General features: G+C 45.0%; 1 protein-coding gene across 6 annotated transcripts in view; it reads left to right on the plus strand.

Moving 5' to 3' along the window:
* Positions 1-22,917, plus strand: part of slc4a3 (solute carrier family 4 member 3) — a 112,055-nt gene that overhangs the window by 17,863 nt on the left and 71,275 nt on the right. For all 6 annotated transcript variants that reach the window (XR_016490531.1, XR_016490533.1, XM_021578907.3 and 3 more), the window contains exon 2: positions 8,724-8,926. Coding sequence is in view for 4 of the 6 variants with exons in the window: in XM_021578907.3 (XP_021434582.3) it covers positions 8,873-8,926 (54 nt within the window). In the remaining 2 variants the exon portion in view is untranslated. The remainder of the gene's footprint in view (positions 1-8,723; positions 8,927-22,917) is intronic.

Raw genomic sequence — 22,917 nt, forward strand, 5'->3', positions numbered from 1 at the left:
TTGAAAGGGGCATGCTTATTTAAGATGGTGATGAAATTACTTTTAAAGAACGACCAGGCATCTTCTACTGACGGGATGAGGTCAATATCCTTCCAGGATACCCGGGCCAGGTCGATTAGAAAGGCCTGCTTGCAGAAGTGTTTTAGGGAGCGTTTGACCATGATGTGTGGTGGTCGTTTGACTGCGGACCTATCGCGGATGCAGGCAATGAGGAAGTGATCGCTGAGATCCTGATTGAAAAGAGCAGAGGTGTATTTGGAGGGCAAGTTGGTAAGGATAATATCTATGAGAGTGCCCATGTTTACAGATTTATGGTTGAACCTGGTAGGTTCCTTGATAATTGCATGAGATTGAGGGCATCTAGTTTAGATTGTAGGACTGCCGGGGTGTTAAGCATATCCCAGTTTAGGTCACCTAACGGAACAAACTCTGAAGATAGATGGGGGCCATCAATTCACATATGGTGTCCATGGCACAGCTGGGAGCTGAGGGGGGTCTATAACAGGCGGCAACAGTGAGAGACTTATTTTTAAAATTAGAAGCTCAAACTGTTTGGGCATAGACCTGGAAAGTATGACAGAACTTTATAGGATATTTCTGCAGTAGATTGCAACTCCTCCCACTTTGGCAGTTCTATCTTTACGGAAAATATTGTAGTTGGGGATGGAAATCTCTGAATTTTTGGTGGCCTTCCTAAGCCAGGATTCAGACATGGCAAGGACATCAGGGTTGGCTGAGTGTGCTGAAGCAATTGAGTAAAACAAACTTAGGGAGGCGGCTTCTGATGTCAACATGCATGAAACCAAGGCTTTTACGGTTACAGAAGTAAACAAATGAGAGTGCCTTGGGACACGCAGGGCCTGGGTTAACCTCCACATCACCGAGGAACAGAGGAGGAGTAGGATGAGGGTACGGCTAAAGGCTATCAAAACTGGTTGTCTAGTGCGTTAGGGACAGAGAATAAAAGGAGCATATTTCTGGGCATGGTAGGATAGATTCAGGGCATAATGTACAGACAAGGGTATGGTAGGGTGCGGGTACAGTGGAGGTAGACCTAGGCATTGAGTGATGATAAGAGAGATTGCATCTCTGGACGCACTAGTTGTGCTGGGCGAGGTCACCGCATGTGTGGGAGGTGGGACAAAAGTGGGATCTGAGGCATGTTGAGTGGGACTAGGGGCGCCACAGTGAACTATAACAATGATAACTATCTTAAACAACAGTATATAAGGCATATTGACATTAGAGAGTAGAGGTCGACCGATTAATCGGAATGGCCGATTAATTAGGGCCGATTTCAAGTTTTCATAACAATCGGAAATCGATATTTTTGGGCGCCGATTTGCCGATTTAAAAAAATATAATTTTAATCTTTATTTAACTATGCAAGTCAGTTAAGAACATTTTCTTATTTTCAATGACGGCCTAGGAACGGTGGGTTAACTGCCTCGTTCAGGGGCAGGAAGACATATTTTCACCTTGTCAGCTCGGGGGATCCAATCTTGCAACCTTACAGTTAACTAGTCCAACGCAATAACGACATGCCTCTCTGTCGTTGCACTCCACAAGGAGCCTGCCTGTTACGCAAATGCAGTAAGCCAAGGTAAGTTGCTAGCTAGCATTAAACTTATCTTGTAAAAAACAATAAATCATAATCACTAGTTAACTACACATGGTTGATGATATTGCTAGATATTATCTAGCGTGTCCTGTGTTGCATATAATTTGACTGAGCATACAAGCATACCTAAGTATCTGATTGAGCGGTGGTAGGCAGAAGCAGGCGTGTAAACATTTATTCAAACAGCACTTTTGTGCGTTTTGCCAGCAGCTCTTCGTTGTGCGTCAAGCATTGTGCTGTTTATGACTTCAAACCCATCAACTCCCGAGATAAGGCTGGTGTGACCGAAGTGAAATGGCTGGCTAGTTAGCGCGCGCTAATAGCGTTTAAAACTTCACTCGCTCTGAGCCTTGGGGTGGTTGTTTCCCTTGCTCTGCATGGGTAACGCTGCTTCGATGTGGTGGCTGTTGTCGTTGTGTTGCTGGTTCGAGCCCAGGGAGGAGCGAGGAGACGGACGGAGGCTATACTGTTACACTGGCAATACTAAAGTGCCTATAAGAACATCCAATAGTCAAAGGTTAATGAAATACAAATGGTATAGAGGGAAATAGTCCTATAATAACTACAACCTAAAACTTCTTACCCGGGAATATTGAAGACTCATGTTAAAAGGAACCACCAGCTTTCATATGTTCTCATGTTCTGAGCAAGGAATTGAAACGTTAGCTTTCTTACATAGCACATATTGCACTTTTACGTTCTTCTCCAACACTTTATTTTTGCATTATTTCAACCAAATTGAACATGTTTCATTATCTACTTGAGGCTAAATTTATTTTATTGATGTATTATATTAAGTTAAAATAAGTGTTAATTCAGTATTGTTGTAATTGTCATTATTACAAATACATTTTTATAAATCGTCCGATTAATCGGTATCGGTTTTTTGGTACTCCAATAATCGATATCTGTATCGGGGTTGAAAAATCAGAATTGGTCGACCTCTATTAAAGCGAGGCATAAAGCAATCACAGGTGTTGATTGGGAGAGCTAGCTAAGACAACAAAGAGTAAGACAACAACAGCTAATCAGCTAAGACAGCAACAACAGGTAAAATGGCGATGAACGGGCAGAGAGGGTCAGTTAACTACACACAGGGCCTGAGTTCGAGGCTGGGGCCGACAGATAAACAAAATTAACAAAATGGAGTAGCGTGATTAATGAACAGTCCATCAGGTGTCAGCTATGTAGCCAAGTGATCATAGTGTCCAGTGAACAGCAATAGATGAAACAGGGAAGCCGCTAGGTTCGCGGCTAACTGGTGCTAGCTTCGGGACATGGGTGTTAGCCACTTTAGTCACTCAGTAGCAGCTCGCTAGCAGCGATGATCCGATGCAAAGGGTCTGAGCTTACTGCAAGAATCCAGTGGTGTTGTGGATTCTAGTCATGTTTAAGGATTCACATGTGAGGCTGTGTACTAATCAACCAAAGATTTCAAGACTGAAGGCTGTTTTATACTACAGGTGTGTTTGTAAATTTAATCTGGAGAGCCAGAGTGGGCTCTGGGCGTTCGTAAACTCAATTTCGTAAATTCAGTGTTTCGCTCTTGGAGCATTCAGAGCTCACACTGGACGCTATGGCCGATGAGTATGGTTGATCTGAGCGTTCTGACCTAACCTAACAACAGCAGTCAAGCACCCAAGCTAACTGGCTAATGTTGGCTAGCTACTTTCAGACACAAATGAGAGAACAACTCACTCTGACCATTTTACTCGCCCTAGTAGAGCTGGTTAGGCTGTTTTTATGTTATCCAGAACGTTGGTGACTGCAATTGTGCTGCTGGCAACAATTTAACTATGCTTTTTAGCCAACTTTTACTGACACCGGCCATATTCAACAGGTGTTGAGGTTTTGTAAATTCGTCAGTTATTCTGCTTCCAGCTACGTCTATCGACAGTTGTCGCAGTGATATCATGAACATTCTATTGAAATGGTTACTTGCATAGTGGAGTCTTTTGTTTGGACATGTAGCTAGCTAACTAAACAATGAACCATAATCCCAACTCATAACATTACTACTCTGCATGAATCTGCAGGTAGATAACCAACTATGTTCATTGTTAGCTAGCTAACATTAAGCTATTACTAGCAATGCAAATGGCTCATACACATAATGTTAGCTAGCAAGCCAGCCAGCTAATGTTAGCTAGCTAACAGTACACTTTAACTTGAAATGAAAATGACTTTCTGACAAAATGTAAAACGTATAATATCTGAAAATGTAGACTATTTTCTAGACTAAAATGTAGACTAGAATCTAGACTATTTTACCCATCACGGATGCCATGGTTGGCCTTAGTTTGAAGATGTAATCCGGAGACAGGTGTTTTATACACATCCATTCTGTGTGTTCTCTTTTCAACGCTGTCTGCATATTTGCAATCAAACGGCAGAATTTTCTTCATCTCCTTAGCTATCATACTCTAATTCCACTGATTTCAAAACTCGTTCCTTCAGAAAGTGGAGAGCAACACTTATGCAGTTCTACTACGTGATATCTTTCAAAAAAGCCAGGTTAGAAAGGATTGTCTACACATACTGACCAGCTCATGTTATAGACAGAAGCATTCTACATGGCAGACCAATCCTAAATCATCTCTCAACATCTCCAGCCCACTCATTATCTCAGCCAATCATGGCTAGCGGGAAGGTTGCTGACTTTCTCCATGGCTAAATCAACTAGGCACGTAATTTAACAATGTTATTTGTATTTTCAGATGGAATGCACATTTGATATTAGGGCACATGAAAGTTCACATTACCAGAAATAATTTCTGCCCCAAAAAAGTTTACTTTCAAATGGCTCTCCTGTAAAGTAGTGACATGCGACACACGCCTAGTTTCCTGAAACGGGTCACATATGGAGAGTGGTACTCAGTAATGTGTTGTATTTGATTTGTCCCAAACACAACACAACAATTTCAATGCAGGACAAAATGTGAATTGCTTTGCCAATGTTTTTGCAGTATTACTTTAGTGCCTTGTTGCAAACAGGATGCATATTTTGGAATATTTGTGTTCCTTAAAGGCTTCCTTCTTTTCACTCTGTCAATTAGGTCAGTATTGTGGAGTAACTACAATGTTGTTGATCCATCCTCACTGCTGGACTGAGGGACCTTACTAATAATAGTATATGTGGGGTAAAGAGATGAGTTAGTCATTCAGAAATCATGTTAAACACTATTATTGCACACAGAATGAGTCCATGCAACTTATGTGACTTGTTAAGCAAATCTTTACTCCTGAACTTTTTAGGCTTGACAAGACTCTTCTTAGAGCTGGCCGCCTGGCCAAACTGAGCAATCAGGTGGAGAGGGGCTTTGGTCCGGATGGTCACTCTGACAGAACTCTAGAGTTCCTCTGTGGAGATGGGAGAACCTTCCAGAAGGACAACCATCTCTGCAGCACTCCACCAATCAGGCCTTTATGGTAGAGTGGCCAGACAGAAGCCACTCCTCAGTAAAAGGCACATGGCAGCCCGCTTGGATTTTGCCAAAAGGCACCTAAAGACTCTCAGACCATGAGAAACAAGATTTTCGGGTCTGATGAAACCAAGATTAAACTCTTTGGCCTGAATGCCAAGTGTCACATCGGAAGGAAACCTGGCACTATCCTTACGGTGTAACATGGTGGGGACAGCATCATGCTGTAGGAATGTTTTTCAGCAGCAGGGACTGCAACTAGTCAAGATCGAGGGAAAGATGAATGGAGCAAAGTACAGAGAGGTCCTTGATGAAAACCTGCTCCAGAGCGCTCAGGACCTCAGACAGGGGCAAAGGTTCACCTTCCAACAAGACAACGACCCTAAGCACGCAGCCAAGACAAAGAAGTCGTGGCTGTAATCGCTGCCAAAGGTGCTTCAACAAAGTACAGAGTAAAGAGTCTGCATACTTATGTAAAGTTAACAAAACAGTCTTAAAACCTGTTTTTGCTTTATCATTATGGGGTATTGTGTGTATATTAATGAGGATAAAAACTATGTAATCCATTTTGGAATAAGGCAATAATATAACAAAATATTGAATAGTCTAGGGGTCTGAATACTTTCTGAAGGCACTGTATATAGGGTTGCAAAGGGAGGATATATTACTGTAAACTTGTTATCTTTCAACTTCCAGAATTTTTGTGACTTTCAAGTTTTTTTTGTGTATTGGATCACATTACCTATAGTGTTCTTTTTGGGTACTTCAGGTTATCGGCAGTATCTGAAACTATCTCTGGCCCTCTTTGTGGCCTTATCACAAGTAAAATATATAAAATAATAAAATAAGATTTTAAAATAAAAATGTGAATAACAAAGCTGTAAAACATTATCCTAAATATGAACCATCAACTAAATTAATACCATTGGTGTTTAATATGAGGGTTTCAGCATGAAATATTATTTCTGTATAAAATGTTTTACAATCACTTATTTATTCTAATATAGAAATATGTCTTTGTTGTAAATATTTGCCACCAAACTGGTTGCAGTTGTGAAAAAGTCAATGGTTGGAAGAGTTGGAGAGTTAAGCTGCTTTTTTTTCTCATAAATTAGGCTATTTTCTCTTGAACAATATGGTGTTTACACTAGAAACTACTGGACAATATGGATACAGATATAGAAAATGAATGCTATATATGAATAAAGTTTTAAAAGTATAAATTACCAAACTTACCATAGATTGCCATATTTGACCTATGATTCTTCTAACTTTGGTAACTTACTACCGGTAGCTTTGCAACCCTACAAATAGTAAACAATGGAAATTGTTCCACCTTGCCCTCGTATAGGCTGTTGTGGAAGTTTCACCATATAGTTGTTTATCAATTTTATGTGGCACATACAGTATATGTGGCATTTTTCTAACCAATGGGGAGCCTCAGTTCCAGTGCCCCACAGCAAGTACCATACTGTTCACTGGGGACACTGTTCGTTATATATCGAGTTATTCTCTGAGCGACCAATCCTAGCCAGCTCGAACGCGACTGGCACTAGGCATAAAAATACATAACAAGGCGTCTGGACCAGATTTGTTTGGTCTGGATCCTGGATGTCATTCAGGCAGGCGGATCTTTGGTGGGGGGAAAGATTGTTTTCAGCCCCCTTGCCCTCTCTCCCACTGCCCTGGCCTGGGTAATTACGGCTCTACTGTTCATGGTATGTTTACAGAGATGAGAAACACCTGTTGCTTCTCCCCAAGCAGAAATCAGTCAGCCGCGGCTATTTTGGCAACGTCGGGATTATTAGGTGATCCCAAGGTGCCCTTGGCAAGCGTCGTTACATTGATAGCAGTTTTCCACTTGCACTTTGGTTTATTGTATAACGTAAACAAACATTAAAATAAATGTCTGTCTATTAATATGCTAGCTATATAGCGTAGCTGTTTTGGGGCTTGCACGAGACGATTCCTTGGCAACGTGCTAAGACTTTTGACGCAAGTCGGCCTATAGGGACCATGCTTGCGTCAATATAGTTGAGTCAAGTATGGCAGACGGCTGTTGCAGATTTACGAAATGAATGTAGTACTTCCCAGATCATTGTCCTTCAAACTGCCCCTTCAGGTGATTAACTCCAAAAACAAGTTACTCCTGCTGACATGAAGGTTTGACAGAGGTAACGGACAGAGAAGAGAGTGAGATGAATAATAATATACATTTTGATCTGAATTGAAGATCTAGAGAACATTTAAATAAATCCTTTCATTATTAATATACAATTCCTTTGCAAGCCTATTAGCTAGTCTGCCGCCAATAACAATGTTAAAATCTCCATGGGTTCTCCATGGGTTCTCTGTTTACATCTGGTTGTGATGGTTGTATAGTTCCAACAGTCATTTGTAGCTGTGGATTGATACGTTTACTTTAATCAACCTCTATTGTTCTTGTGTGTATTAGTAGAAACAACATGCTCCTGTCACAGAGCTTTTGTTTCTGTAAAGTATTGTTTATAAGGTCAAACAGTTGCAGCCAGTTATTTTAATCTGCTGCGTTTGTAATGCCACTCTGTGCCGTGTCAATACCACGATGAGAGTGGGTTTCCGCCACGGATAAGTTATAACCACTCCTATTGGTCTTTCCATTTGTTTTTGAATTACATGTGCATCAATTTATAATTTGTGATTAGACACAATCTAATAAATTGTGATAAACAAAATCACACAATTTATGAATTGTGTAGTTACACTATTTGTAGCTACCTTGTAAACAGTACATGTTACGGACACCAAAGAACATTGCAACAGTTAAAAGGACACCAAAGCCTGGTATCTCTATTTATCAACCAGTGAAAAGAGAGGACTGTCATTAGGCACATTCCTAAAGGGCCAAGGCTGTAGAGGCATTAATCGTCGTGCCATCCTTTCAGGTTGAGAGGGCTGCAAAATTCACATGGCCAATGGCCTTTCCTAAAGTTGCACTGACAAGCATGCTGGCACTGAGATTGTTTGTTGGGCATATAAGAGAGTAGACATATAGACAGGTGGTCAGAGGCCTTGGTCTCAGAGCAAAGAGAGGATAGAGAGACAGTTGGTGTTGGGCATGCCTTTGGGGATGGCAGGATGCCACTGTAATTCATCAGGAGTGATGGCATGGAGGGGAACTGGATTGGGATAATCAAAAGCAGATGCTTGTACTGACCACTATTCTGAGAGGGCCTGACCTGCTGTATTTCTGCAGTCTGTGTGTTTGGTTATTTTGTGTATACGATGTCTATTCATTCTGTGGAATAGAATAGGAGAGTAAAGAACTGTCAATGTTGTTATCCTACTTAGCTTTAACTGATATCATATACTGTATGTGCCAACTCCTTAGGGTTGCGGCAGGAGCTAGGGTTAGGGTTGCGGCAGGATCGGTGTTAGGGTTGCGTCTGGAGCTAAGGTTAGGGTTGCAGCTAGAGCTAGGGTCAGGGTTAGGGTTGTGACTGGGGTTAGGGTCAGGGTTAGGATTGCGGCTGGGGCTAGGGTCAGGGTTAGGGTTGTGGCTGGAGTTAGGGTTATGTCTGCAACTGAAGCTAGGGTTGGTGTTTGTATATGTGTGTCTGTCAGTGTGACTGTTAACAGGTGAAACTAGGTTCCCTTCTCACCTAACTGTCCCCCTGTACTTCTCTCTCTTGCCTACACAGGTTATGCCACTCCACAGGCTTCCTGAAACCCCCACTGTGAAAGAGAAGGGCTGATCCCCAAGCTCTAGCTACTCTCCTCCCACCTCCACCCACCTCCCTCCCTAACCACACATAGCCCCCCACTCCCACTCCGCCGGACCCCGGACCCCATGGCTGCAGGAGGCCATGCCCCTGAGAAGGATGTGTTGATCAACCTGCATCAGGTAAGATTGTTCGATTGATTTATTCATCTATGATGTTTATTTTCCTTCAGGACATTACTTCTGCAGCTCAATATATGTTACACATACAATATGTACAGTGCCTTGCAAAAGTATATATCCCTCTTGGCGTTTTTCCTATTTTGTTGCATTACGACCTGTAATTGAAATGGATTTTTATTCTATTTCATGTAATTGACATACACAAATGAGTCAAATTGGTGAAGTGAAATAAAAAAAATTACCTTTCAAAATGTATTTATTTTTAAAACGGAAAAGTTGTGGAGAAGTACAGATCAGGGTTGGGTTCTAAAAAAATATCTGAAACTTTGAACATCCCACGGAGGACCATTAAATCCATTATTTAAAAAATGGAAAGACTATGGCACCACAACAAACCTGCCAAGAGATGACTGTCCACCAAAACTCACGGACCAGGCAAGGGCATTAATCAGAGAGGCAACAAAGAGCCCAATGATAACCCTGAAGGAGCTGCAAAGCTCCACTGCGGAGCTGGGAGTATCTGTACATAGGACCACTTTAAGGTCTACACTCCACAGAGCTGGGTTTTACAGAAGAGTGGCCAGAAAAAAACTGTTGCTTAAAGAAAAAAATAAGCAAACACGTTTGGTGTTCACCAAAAGGCATGTGGGAGACTCACCAAACATATGGAAGAAGGTACTCTGGTCAGATGAGACTAAAATGTAGTTTTTTGCCATTAAGGAAAACGCTATGTGTGGCGCAAACCCAGCACCTCTCATCAGTTCGAGAACAGCATCCCCACAGTGAAGCATAGTGTTGGCAGCATCATGCTGTGGGGATGTTTTTCATCGGCAGGGAATTGAAGGAATGATGGATGGCACTAAATACAGGGACATTCTTGAGGGAAACCTGTTTGTCTTCCAGAGATTTGAGACTGGGGCGGCGGTTCACCTTCCAGCAGGACAATGACCCTAAGCATACCCAAAGCAACACTCAAGTGGTTTAAGGGGAAACATTTAAATGTCTTGGAATGGCCTAGTCAAAGCCCAGACCTCAATCCAATTCAGAATCTGTGGTGTGACTTAAAGATTGCGGTACAAAGGTGCTTAAACAATGTACTGAGTAAACGGTCAGAATACTTATGTAAAGTATTCAGATGGCGTCGAAGGAGATGGCTGCTGTTTTACGATCCCATAACCAATTGTGCTATTGTGTATGTTTTTTTTGCATTATTTGTAAGTTATTTTGTACATAATCTTTCTGCCACCCTGTCTTATGACCGAAAATAGCCTTTTTTATTATCAGGACAGCGATTACTCACCCCATACTGGAGGAATACTTTTTCCTCAACAAGTCGGACGGGAAGGATTTACTTCACACCCGACAAGGCATTCATCCCCGTAATTCGCTGGAGAAAGAGACAAAGGTATCGTAGACGAATATCCGGGTGCCTTGTAAAGATCCGTCGCCGAAAGGGTAATCTACCTTTACTATTGATCCAATTAGCCAACGTACAATCAATCAATAATAAAAATAGACTAACTACGATCACGTATATCCTACCAACGGGACATTTAAAAACTGTAATATCTTATGAGTCATGGCTGAATGACGACATGAATAACATATAGCTGGCAGGTTTTCAGCTTTTTTGGCAGGATAGAACAGCGGCCTTTGGTAAGACAAGGGGTGGCGGTCTATGTATATTTGTAAAAAAAACTGTTGGTGCATGAAATCTAAGGAAGTGTTGAGGTTTTGCTCGCCTGAGGTAGAGTATCTCATGATAAGCTGTTGACCACACTATTCACCAATAGAGTTTTCATCTGTTGTTAATTTTACTTAGCTGTCTACATACAACCACAAACCAATGGTGTCACTAAGACCGCACTCAATGAGCTATATCGACCACAAATAAACAGGAAAACGCTCACCCAGAGGTGGCGCTCCTAGTGGCGGGGGACTTTAATGCAGGAAAAACACATTTCTACCAGCATGTTAAACTCTAGACCACCTTTACTCCACACACAGAAACACGTACAAAGTCCATTTGGCAAATGGAGGGCGAACAAAAACAAAAACTAAACAAACAAAAACTAAAGCAGGAAGCACCAGTGACTCGGTCAATAAGAAAGTGGTCAAAAGAAGCAAATGCAAAACTACAGGACGGTTTTGCTAGCACAGACTGGAATATATTCCGGGTTTCTTCCAATGGCATTGAGGAATACACCACATCAGTCACTGGCTTTATCAATAAGTGCATCGATGACGTCGTCCCCACAGTGACCGTATGTACAGTACATACCCCAACAAGAAGCCATGGATTACAGGCAACATCCGCACTGAGCTAAAGGGTAGAGCTGCCGCTTTCAAGGAGCGGGACTCTAATCCGGAAGTTTATAAGAAATCCCGTTATTGTCATGTTGTCTTGTCTCTGTCCTTTCCCTTCACCCTGTCTCCCTCTGCTGGTCGTTGTTATGTTACCTTTTCTCCCCCTCTTTTCCCCAGCTGTGCCTTGTCTCCTCCTAATTACCCATTCACCCCGTTCCCCACCTGTTCCCTTTTTCCCTCTGATTAGGTCCCTATATCTGTCTCTGTTTCTGCTCCTGTCCTTGTCGGATTCTTGTTTGTTTGTTTATGTGTCTCATGCCTGAACCAGACTATCATCGTGTGTGCTGCAACCTTGTCCTGTCCTGTCGGAATCTACCTGTCCGTCTGAGCCCACGTATGTTCGTCATTAAAGTACTCTGTTTGTTAATTCGCTTTTGGGTCCTCATTCACGCACCATAACAGAAGAATCCGACCAAGAATGGACCCAGCGACTTCGGATCCTCTCCACTCAGCCGTCGAGATCCAGGGAGCGATGCTAGGCAGACACAAGCAGGAATTGTCTGCTGCTCGACATGCCGTTGAGACCCTGGCCACCCAAGTCTCCAACCTCACAGAACAGGTTCACCATCTCCGCCTCGATCCACCGGCCACTTCCAGGGCTTTCGAATCTCCGGAGCCCAGAATCAATAACCCGCCGTGTTACTCTGGGGAGCCCACTGAATGCCGCTCGTTCCTCACCCAGTGTGATATTGTGTTTTCTCTCCAGCCCAACACTTACTCCAGGAGCACTGCTCGTGTCGCCTACGTCATATCTCTCCTTATTGGACGGGCTCGTGAGTGGGGCACGGCAATCTGGGAGGCAAGGGCTGAGTGTATTAACCAGTATCAAGACTTTAAGGAGGAGATGATACGGGTTTTTGATCGATCTGTTTTTGGGGAGGAGGCTTCCAGGGCCCTGTCTTCCCTATGTCAAGGCAATCGATCCATAACAGACTACTCTATTGAGTTTCGCACTCTTGCTGTCTCCAGTGGCTGGAACGAGCCGGCCTTGCTCGCTCGTCTTCTGGAGGGTTTCCGCGCAGAGGTAAAGGATGAGATTCTCTCCCGGGAGGTTCCTTCCAGCGTGGATTCCTTGATTGAACTCGCTATTCGCATTGAGCGACGGGTTGATCTTCGTCACCGAGCTCGTGGAAAGGAGCTCGCGCTCTCCGTCGCCTCCCTCTCCGCATCACTACCATCTTCCTCTGCCGGCTCGGGTGCTGAGCCCATGCAGCTGGGAGGTATCCGCATCTCGACTAAGGAGAGGGAACGGAGAATCACCAACCGCCTCTGTCTCTATTGCGGTTCCGCTGGTCATTTTGCCACTTCATGTCCAGTAAAAGGCCAGAGCTCGTCAGTAAGCGGAGGGCTACTGGTGAGCGCTACTACTCCTGTCTCTCCTTCAAGATCCTGCACTACCTTGTCGGTCCATCTACGCTGGACCGGTTCGTCAGCTTCCTGCAGTGCCTTAATAGACTCTGGGGCGGAGGGCTGTTTTATGGACGAGACCTGGGCTCGGGAACATGACATTCCTCTCAGACAGTTAAAGGAGCCCACGGCCTTGTTCGCCCTGGATGGTAGTCCTCTCCCCAGGATTCAGCGTGAGACGCTACCTTTAACCCTCACTGTTTCTGGTAATCATAGTGAAACCATTTCTTTTTTAATTTTTCGTTCACCTTTTACACCTGTTGTTTTGGGCCATCCCTGGCTAGTTTGTCATAATCCTTCCATTAATTGGTCTAGTAATTCTATCCTCTCCTGGAACGTCTCTTGTCATGTGAAATGTTTAATGTCTGCTATCCCTCCTGTTTCCTCTGTCTCTTCTTCACAGGAGGAGCCTGGTGATTTGACAGGGGTGCCGGAGGAATATCACGATCTGCGCACGGTGTTCAGTCGGTCCAGGGCCACCTCTCTTCCTCCACACCGGTCGTATGATTGTAGTATTGATCTCCTTCCGGGAACCACCCCCCCCCGGGGTAGACTATACTCTCTGTCGGCTCCCGAACGTAAGGCTCTCGAAGATTATTTGTCTGTAGCTCTTGACGCCGGTACCATAGTCCCCTCCTCCTCTCCCGCCGGAGCGGGGTTTTTTTTTGTCAAGAAGAAGGACGGGTCTCTGCGCCCCTGCATAGATTATCGAGGGCTGAATGACATAACAGTGAAGAATCGTTATCCGCTTCCTCTTATGTCTTCAGCCTTCGAGATCCTGCAGGGAGCCAGGTTTTTCACTAAGTTGGACCTTCGTAACGCTTACCATCTCGTGCGCATCAGGGAGGGGGACGAGTGGAAGACGGCGTTTAACACTCCGTTAGGGCACTTTGAATACCGGGTTCTTCCTTTCGGCCTCGCTAACGCTCCAGCTGTCTTTCAGGCATTAGTCAATGATGTCCTGAGAGACATGCTGAACATCTTTGTTTTCGTTTACCTTGACGATATCCTGATTTTTTCACCGTCACTCCAGATTCATGTTCAGCACGTTCGACGTGTCCTCCAGCGCCTTTTAGAGAATTGTCTTTTCGTGAAGGCTGAGAAGTGCACTTTTCATGCCTCCTCCGTCACATTTCTCGGTTCTGTTATTTCCGCTGAAGGCATTAAGATGGATCCCGCTAAGGTCCAAGCTGTCATTGATTGGCCCGTCCCTAAGTCACGTGTCGAGCTGCAGCGCTTTCTCGGCTTCGCGAACTTCTATCGTCGTTTCATCCGTAATTTCGGTCAGGTGGCAGCTCCTCTCACAGCCCTTACTTCTGTCAAGACGTGCTTTAAGTGGTCCGTTTCCGCCCAGGGAGCTTTTGATCTCCTCAAGAATCGTTTTACATCCGCTCCTATCCTTGTTACACCTGACGTCTCTAGACAGTTCGTTGTCGAGGTTGACGCGTCAGAGGTGGGAGTGGGAGCCATCCTTTCTCAGCGCTCCCTCTCTGACGACAAGGTCCACCCATGCGCGTATTTTTCTCATCGCCTGTCGCCGTCGGAACGTAACTATGATGTGGGTAACCGCGAACTGCTCGCCATCCGGTTAGCCCTAGGCGAATGGCGACAGTGGTTGGAGGGGGCGACCGTTCCTTTTGTCGTTTGGACTGACCATAGGAACCTTGAGTACATCCGTTCTGCCAAACGACTTAATGCGCGTCAGGCGCGTTGGGCGCTGTTTTTCGCTCGTTTCGAGTTCGTGATTTCTTATCGTCCGGGCTCTAAGAACACCAAGCCTGATGCTTTGTCTCGTCTCTTCAGTTCTTCAGTAGCCTCCACTGACCCCGAGGGGATTCTCCCTGAGGGGCGTGTTGTCGGGTTGACTGTCTGGGGAATTGAGAGGCAGGTAAAGCAAGCACTCACTCAAACTCCGTCGCCGCGCGCTTGTCCTAGGAACCTTCTTTTCGTTCCCGTTCCTACTCGTCTGGCCGTTCTTCAGTGGGCTCACTCTGCCAAGTTAGCCGGTCACCCTGGCGTTCGGGGTACGCTTGCTTCCATTCGCCAGCGTTTCTGGTGGCCCACCCGGGAGCATGACACGCGTCGTTTCGTGGCTGCTTGTTCGGTCTGCGCGCAGACTAAGTCCGGTAACTCTCCTCCTGCCGGCCGTCTCAGGCCGCTTCCTATTCCCTCTCGACCGTGGTCTCACATCGCCTTAGATTTTGTCACCGGACTGCCTTCGTCAGCGGGGAAGACTGTTATTCTTACGGTTGTCGATAGGTTCTCTAAGGCGGCTCATTTCATTCCCCTTGCTAAGCTTCCTTCTGCTAAAGAGACGGCACAAATCATCATCGAGAATGTTTTCAGAATTCATGGCCTTCCGTCAGACGTCGTTTCGGACAGAGGTCCGCAATTCACGTCTCAATTTTGGAGGGAGTTTTGCCGTTTGATTGGGGCTTCCGTCAGTCTCTCTTCCGGCTTTCACCCCCAGTCTAACGGTCAAGCAGAACGGGCCAATCAGACTATTGGTCGCATCTTACGCAGTCTTTCTTTTCGCAACCCTGCGTCTTGGTCAGAACAGCTCCCCTGGGCAGAATACGCCCACAACTCGCTTCCTTCGTCTGCGACCGGGCTATCTCCTTTTCAGAGTAGCCTCGGGTACCAGCCTCCGTTGTTCTCATCTCAGTTCGCCGAGTCCAGCGTCCCCTCCGCTCAGGCTTTTGTCCAACGTTGCGAGCGCACCTGGAAGAGGGTCAGGTCTGCACTTTGCCGTTATAGGGCGCAGACTGTGAGAGCTGCTAATAAGCGTAGAACGAAGAGCCCTAGATATTGTCGCGGTCAGAGAGTTTGGCTCTCCACTCAGAACCTTCCCCTTAAGACGGCTTCTCGCAAGTTGACCCCGCGGTTCATTGGTCCATTCCGTATCTCTCAAATCATTAACCCTGTCGCAGTGCGACTTCTTCTGCCGCGATATCTTCGTCGCGTCCACCCGGTCTTCCATGTCTCCTGTGTCAAGCCCGTTCTTCGCGCCCCCGCTCGTCTTCCCCCCCCCCCCCCCATCCTTGTCGAGGGCGCACCCATCTACAGGGTCCGTAGGATTTTGGACATGCGTCCTCGGGGCCGTGGTCATCAGTACCTAGTAGATTGGGAGGGGTACGGTCCTGAGGAGAGGAGTTGGGTTCCCTCTCGGGACGTGCTGGACCGTGCGCTGATCGATGATTTCCTCCGTTGCCGCCAGGCTTCCTCCTCGAGTGCGCCAGGAGGCGCTCGGTGAGTGGGGGGGTACTGTCATGTTGTCTTGTCTCTGTCCTTTCCCTTCACCCTGTCTCCCTCTGCTGGTCGTTGTTATGTTACCTTTTCTCCCCCTCTTTTCCCCAGCTGTGCCTTGTCTCCTCCTAATTACCCATTCACCCCGTTCCCCACCTGTTCCCTTTTTCCCTCTGATTAGGTCCCTATATCTGTCTCTGTTTCTGCTCCTGTCCTTGTCGGATTCTTGTTTGTTTGTTTATGTGTCTCATGCCTGAACCAGACTATCATCGTGTGTGCTGCAACCTTGTCCTGTCCTGTCGGAATCTACCTGTCCGTCTGAGCCCACGTATGTTCGTCATTAAAGTACTCTGTTTGTTAATTCGCTTTTGGGTCCTCATTCACGCACCATAACAGTTATGCCCTCCGACGAACCATCAAATAGTAAAAACATCAATACAAGACTAAGATTGGAGCCGGTGTAAAACGATTCAAAGCTCGTTGGATGTGGCAGGGCTTGCTGACTATTAGACTGCAAAGGGAAGCACAGCCACAAGCTGCCCAGTGACACGAGCCTACCAGACGAGCTAAATTACTTCTATGCTCGCTTCAAGGCAAGTTACACTGAAGCATGCGTGAGAGCATCAGCTGTTCTGGACGACTGCGTGAACATGCACTCCGTAGCCGATGTGAACAAGACCTTTAAACAGGTCAACATTCACAAAGCCGCTGGGGCAGACGGATTGTCAGGACGTGTACTCAAAACATGCACTGACCAACTGGCAGGTGCCTTCACTAACATTTTCAACCTCTACCTGTTTGAGTCTGTAATAACAACATGTTTAAAGCAGACCACCATAGTCCCTGTGCCCAAGAACACTAAGGTAACCTACCTAAATGACTACAAATGCATAGCACTCACATCTGTAGCCATGAAATCTTCTTAAAGGCTGATCATGGCTCACATCAACACCATTATCCCAGAAACCCTACCACACCAACAGATCCAGAGCTGATGCAATCTCTATTGCACCCCACACTGCCCTTTCACACCAGAACAATAGGAACACGTATGTGAGAATGCTAATCATTAACTGCAGCTCAGCGTTCAACACCATAGTGCCCACAAAGCTCAACTCTAAGCTAAGAACCCTGGGACTAAACTCCTCCCTCTGCAACTGGATCCTGGACTTCCTGATGGGCTGCCCTCAGGTGGTAAGGGTAGGTAACAACACATCCGCCACGCTGATCCTTAATACGGGGGCCCCTCCTGAACTCCCTGTTCACTCATGACTGCATGGCCAGGCACGACTTCAACACCATCGTTACGTTTGCCGATGACACAACTGTGGTCGGCCTGATCACCGACAACGATGAGACAGCCTATATGGAGGAGGTCAGAGACCTGGCCGTGTGGTGCCAGGACAACAACCTTTCCCTCAACGTGATCAAGACAAAGGAGATGATTGTGAACTACAGGAAAAGGACAACCGAGCACACCCTAATTCTCATCGACGGGGCTGTAGTGGAGTAGGTTGAGAGCTTCAAGTTCCTTGGTGTCCACATCACCTACAAACTATCATGGGCCAAGCACACCAAGACAGTCATGAAGAGGGCACGACAAAACCTATTCCCCCTCAGGAGGCTGAAAAGATTTTTAATGAGTCCCCAGATCCTGAAAAGGTTCTACAGCTGCACCATTGAGAGCATCCTGACTGGTTGCATCACTGCCTGGTATGACAACAGCTCGGCTTCCGACCGCAACGCACTACAGAGGGTAGTGTGTACGGCCCAGTACATCACTGGGGCCAAGCTTCCTGCCATCCAGGACCTCTATACCTGGCGGTGTCAGAGGAAGGCCCTAAAAATTGTCAAAGACTCCAGCCAGCCTAGTCATAGATTGTTCTCTTTGCTACCACACGGCAAGCAGTACCGGAGCGCTTCCGGAAGTTTATGTCCAAGAGGCTTCTAAACAGCTTCTTCCAAGCCATAAGACTCCTGAACATCTAATCAAATGGCTACCCAGGCTATTTGCATTTCCCCCCTATTACACTAATGCTGCTCGTGTTTATTATCTATACATAGTCACTTTATTTTATTTATTTTTTATTTGACCTTTATTTAACCAGGTAGGCTAGTTGAGAACAAGTTCTCATTTGCAACTGCGACCTGGCCAAGATAAAGCAAAGCAGTTCGACACATACAACAACACAGAGTTACACATGGAATAAACAAACATACAATCAATAATACAGTAGAAAAATCTATGTACAGCATATGCAAATGAGGTAGGATAAGAGCGGTACGGCAATAAATAGGCCATGGTGGCGAAGTAACTACAATATAGCATTTAAACACTGGAATGGTAGAATGTGCAGAAGATGAATGTGCAAGTAGAGATACTGGGGTGCAAAGGAGCAAGATACATAAATAAATACATTATGGAGATGAGGTAGATTGGATGGGCTATTTACAGATGAGCTATGTACAGGAGCAGTGATCTGTGAGCTGATCTGACAGCTGGTGCTTAAATCTAGTGAGGGAGGTAAGAGTCTCCAGCTTTATTGATTTTTGCAGTTTGTTCCAGTCATTGGCAGCAGAGAACTGGAAAGAGAGGTGGCTGAAGGAAGAATTGGCTTTGGGGGTGACCAGTGAGATATACCTGCTGGAGCGCATGCTATGGGTGGGTGCTGCTATGGTGACCAGTGAGCTGAGATAAGGCAGGGCTTTACCTAACAGAGACTTGTAGATGACCTGGAGCCAGTGGGTTTTGCGACGAGTATGAATCGAGGGCCAGCCAACGAGAGTGTACAGGTCGCAGTGGTGGGTTGTTTATGGGGCTTTGGTGACAAAACGGATGGCACTGTGGTAGACTACATCCAATTTGTTGGGTAGAGTGTTGGTGGCTATTTTGTAAATAACATCGCCGAAGTCGAGGATCGGTAGGATGGTCAGTTTTATGAGGGTATGTTTGGCAGCATGAGTGAAGGATGCTTTGTTGCGAAATTGGAAGCTGATTCTAGATTTAATTTAGGATTGGAGATGTTTAATGTGAGTCTGGAAGGAGAGTTTTCAGTCTAACCAGACACCCAAGTATTTGTTGTTGTCCACGTATTCTAAGTCAGAACTGTCCAGAGTAGTGATGCTGGACGGGCAGGCAGGTGCGGGCAGTGATTGGTTGAAGAGCATGCATTTAGATTTACATGCATTTAAGAGCAGTTGGAGGCCACGGAAGGAGAGTTGTATGGCATTGAAGCTCATCTGGAGGTTAGTTAACACAGTATCCAAAGAAGTGCCAGAGGTATACAGAATGGAGTCGTCTGCGTAGAGGTGGATCAAAGAATCACCAGCAGCAAGAGCGACATCATTGATGTATACAGTGAAGAGAGTCGGCCCGAGAATTGAACCCTGTGGCACCCCCATAGAGACTGCCAGAGGTCCGGACAACAGGCCCTCCGATTTGACATAATGAACTCTATCAGAGAAGTAGTTGGTGAACCAGGTGAGGAAATTATTTGAGAAACCAAGGCTGTTGAGTCTGACAATAAGAATGTTGTGATTGGTCGATGCATACGGCTGCACAGTAATGTCTCTTATTGAAATGGTTGGTAATCTGTTTGTTATCTTGGCTTTCGAAGACCTTAGAAGACAGGGTAGAATAGATATAGGTCTGTAGCAGTTTGGGTCTAGAGTGTCTCTCCTTTGAAGAGGGGGATGACCGCGGCAGCTTTCCAATCTATGAGAATCTCGGACGATACGAAATAGAGGTTGAACAGGCTAGTAATAGGGGTTGCAACAATTTCACCGATCATTTTATAAAGAGAGGGTCCAGATTGTCTAGACCGGCTGATTTGTAGGGGTCCAGATTTTGCAGCTCTTTCAGAATATCAGCTATCTGTATTTGGGTGAAGGAGAAGTGGGGGAGGTTTGGGCGAGTTGCTGTGGGGAGCGCAGGGCTGATGACCGGGGTAGGGGTAGCCAGGTGGAAAGCATGGCCAGCCGTAGAAAAATGCTTGATGAAATTCTCAATTATAGTGGATTTTTTGGTGGTAACAGTGTTCCCTAGCCTCAGTGCAGTGGGCAGCTGGGAGGAGGTGCTCTTATTCTCCATGGACTTTACAGTGTCCCAGAACTTTTTTGAGTTTGTGCTACAGGATGCACATTTTTGCTTGAAAAAGCTAGCCTTAGTTTGTCTATATTTGTTCCTAACTTCCCTGAAAAGTTGCATATCACGGGGGCTGTTCGATGCTAATGCAGAACGCCACAGGATGTTTTTGTTCTGGTCGAGTGCAGTCAGGTCTGGAGAGAACCAAGGGCTTAAAAGATTCCCACAACTTTCAAGGAACCAAATGTACTTTAAGGGCTTGTAAGTAAGCATTTTTCAGTAAGGTAAACGCTTGTTGTAATTGGGCGCATGTTACAAATAAAGTTTTAAGGAAGTTATTCAAAAACCTCCAAATAATCACAATGTTAAGAAAATGTTCTCAGAATGTTATTTAACTTCCTTAAAATAACCTAGAATTTCCTCATTTTTTTCTCAGACCCTCTCTGTAACCTAAACATTTACATTTCCAGAACAGGCAAAATGTTCACTTCCATTCTCAGAACATTTTAAAATACTTTTTCCAGTCAGGAAACGTATGGCTTCATTCCTAGAACCAATGGGAAACCGAAAATGTACAGTCCCACAACTTTCAAGGAACCAAATGTACTAGCTGGGACACTCCTTCGTTAAAAAATGAAATACATATGTGTATTAATTTTAACTGATCAAAAATAGCTATAAATATCACAGTGGGCCTTGAAGGTAAGCAAGCGGGAAAATACTGTGGGTAAATACTAGTCTACTAGCTTGCCTTCTGGACATCAAAGGTTAAGATCTTAAGCTCTCCAGTCAGTATCCGTCATGCTGCATCAGAATTAACCTCTAGCCTCTGGCCCTGAGAGAACCTCTTAAGGATAATGCACTCTATGCTCGATGGTATGTGCCACTTCCCAGGTAGAACAAGTTGACAGATAGATGGGTGGGAAATAAGGGCAGATGTTGCTGCCGCCAGCTGTTATCACTGCTGAGAGATCAGAGGTAACAAACTGCCAGTGAAGCCAGCCACTGAGCTGCTTAGCTGCAGGGTGAGGCACTCATGCTATGTATCTTTACACTTGTATGGCCCCTGTAGATTATACTGTGGATGTACTGTATTTAGATGTGTTTGCATGTAGAGATAGATACACTTGATGTATTACAGTGTGTGCAACAGTGTTTGTGACAGCATTTAATTTGAAGCTTACAGAAACACACTCATTTTGAATCCTGCCCGAGCATGTGTGTGTGTGTGTGGCATTTCCCATGCACGCTAGGCTGGCTATCGAAGGCTTTGTCTCTTCGTTCATCTATCAGCTAGCATCGAGACCTTAGCCTCTCCCTGTCAGTGCCACATCTCCTTTGATTGGCTGTGAGAGAGTTAATTCAATATGTGCCCTTTCATAGACACATCTGCTATAAACAATAATGCAATTTCACCTCTGCATTTCTCTTTCTAAATCCTTTTTTTGTAATTTCTCTCTCTTTCTGAGCAGTCATCTCTCTCACGCTCTTTCTCTTGGCTCCTTTTCCCTCTCTCTCTGGGCAGTATGACGTAGTTTAAATGCTAAACCCGCCTCTTCTCATGACAAACCAGTCATTAGTTTGTTTGTTCACTTTGACATTTTGCAGCAGTCACAAAAGATCTATCTAGGAATAGCCTGCTGTAAAAAACAGCATAGACCAGCATAAATTTCAAGCTTGTTCGTTCTGGTCTATATTGGTCAGCGCTGGTCAGATGCTGGTGGAGCTGGTCTGACCAGCATAGCCTAGCTCAGTGGTCACCAACCTTTTCTGAGGCAAGACCACTCTCTCAAAATGCAAGCCGAGATCTCCTACACAGATTTTTTTTGTTACATACCTTAAAAAACGTATGTATATGCAACACTAATCTATTAAAAACTGTACTGTAGCAATGAGGTTTGTGCCATACGCCCAATACATCACAGCATATTGGCTTTGCTTGAATTGCCCTGCCAATGCATTGTTGTTTGGACAATTTATATATTTGAAGCATGCCAAATAATAACACCGATAATAGATCAGTTGTTGTATTACTTGTGAGGCACAGCTGAGTGAGCTTACATTTAAATAATTAGCTTTTTATTGTAGTTTTACTGGGCTGCTGGTGCCTGCATCTGATGGTTAGTCTCAGTGGAGGGAGAGAGCAGCAGACTGAGGGTCCGCCTCTCAACGTCCCTCCGCTCTCCCTTTTATCTGCTGATACTGACCAAAAAGGGACACTGTCTTCCAGCTGATAGAGAAACTCATGCCTCATGCACAAATTCATGTTGTTACTCCAATGAAAAGAGAAAGTGAAATATTCCTCAATATTAAAAAAGAGCCATTAATAACAAAGCAAGCCTATCAAAACACATTCCTACTCAATAATTACAGCTGCAGTGCTGGTTGTAGTGCGAGTGGAAGTAGGAAGAATGCACCTGTTATGGCTTATAAAAGTATTTCATAAAAGGTGTTGACAGTGCTGAGTAAAATCTTAAACATGAACACACTCAAAAACAGCATCTCTTTGCTGTATTTGTATTTGTCTCTCTACTCCTGGTTTTAAAAGTTTAGAAATCTCACAGTATGAACTTTGCTTTTACTGTCTTTTATGCCTGTTACGTTACTGCAGACAGACATGGCAGCTGAATCGGGATGCACCTACCACCAATAGCGCAAATAAATAAATAAAAATAGGAACGCAAGTCTTTAGCGTAGCGTTCTTTACATCATTTTTTGCCTATTGTCTATGAATGCCTTGGAGATCGACCAGTCGATTGCGATCGAACAGCTGGTGACCACTTGTCTACCTGGTTATGCTGGCCAACCAGCCTTCTGTTTCATTTGATTTATTAGGCTTCCCATTAGCCGACGCCAATGGTGACAGCTAGTCTTACTGGGGTCCGAC

Source organism: Oncorhynchus mykiss, chromosome 22 (genome assembly GCF_057628025.1).
Source record: "Oncorhynchus mykiss isolate SJ-2025 chromosome 22, ASM5762802v1, whole genome shotgun sequence".
Lineage (NCBI taxonomy): Eukaryota > Metazoa > Chordata > Actinopteri > Salmoniformes > Salmonidae > Oncorhynchus > Oncorhynchus mykiss.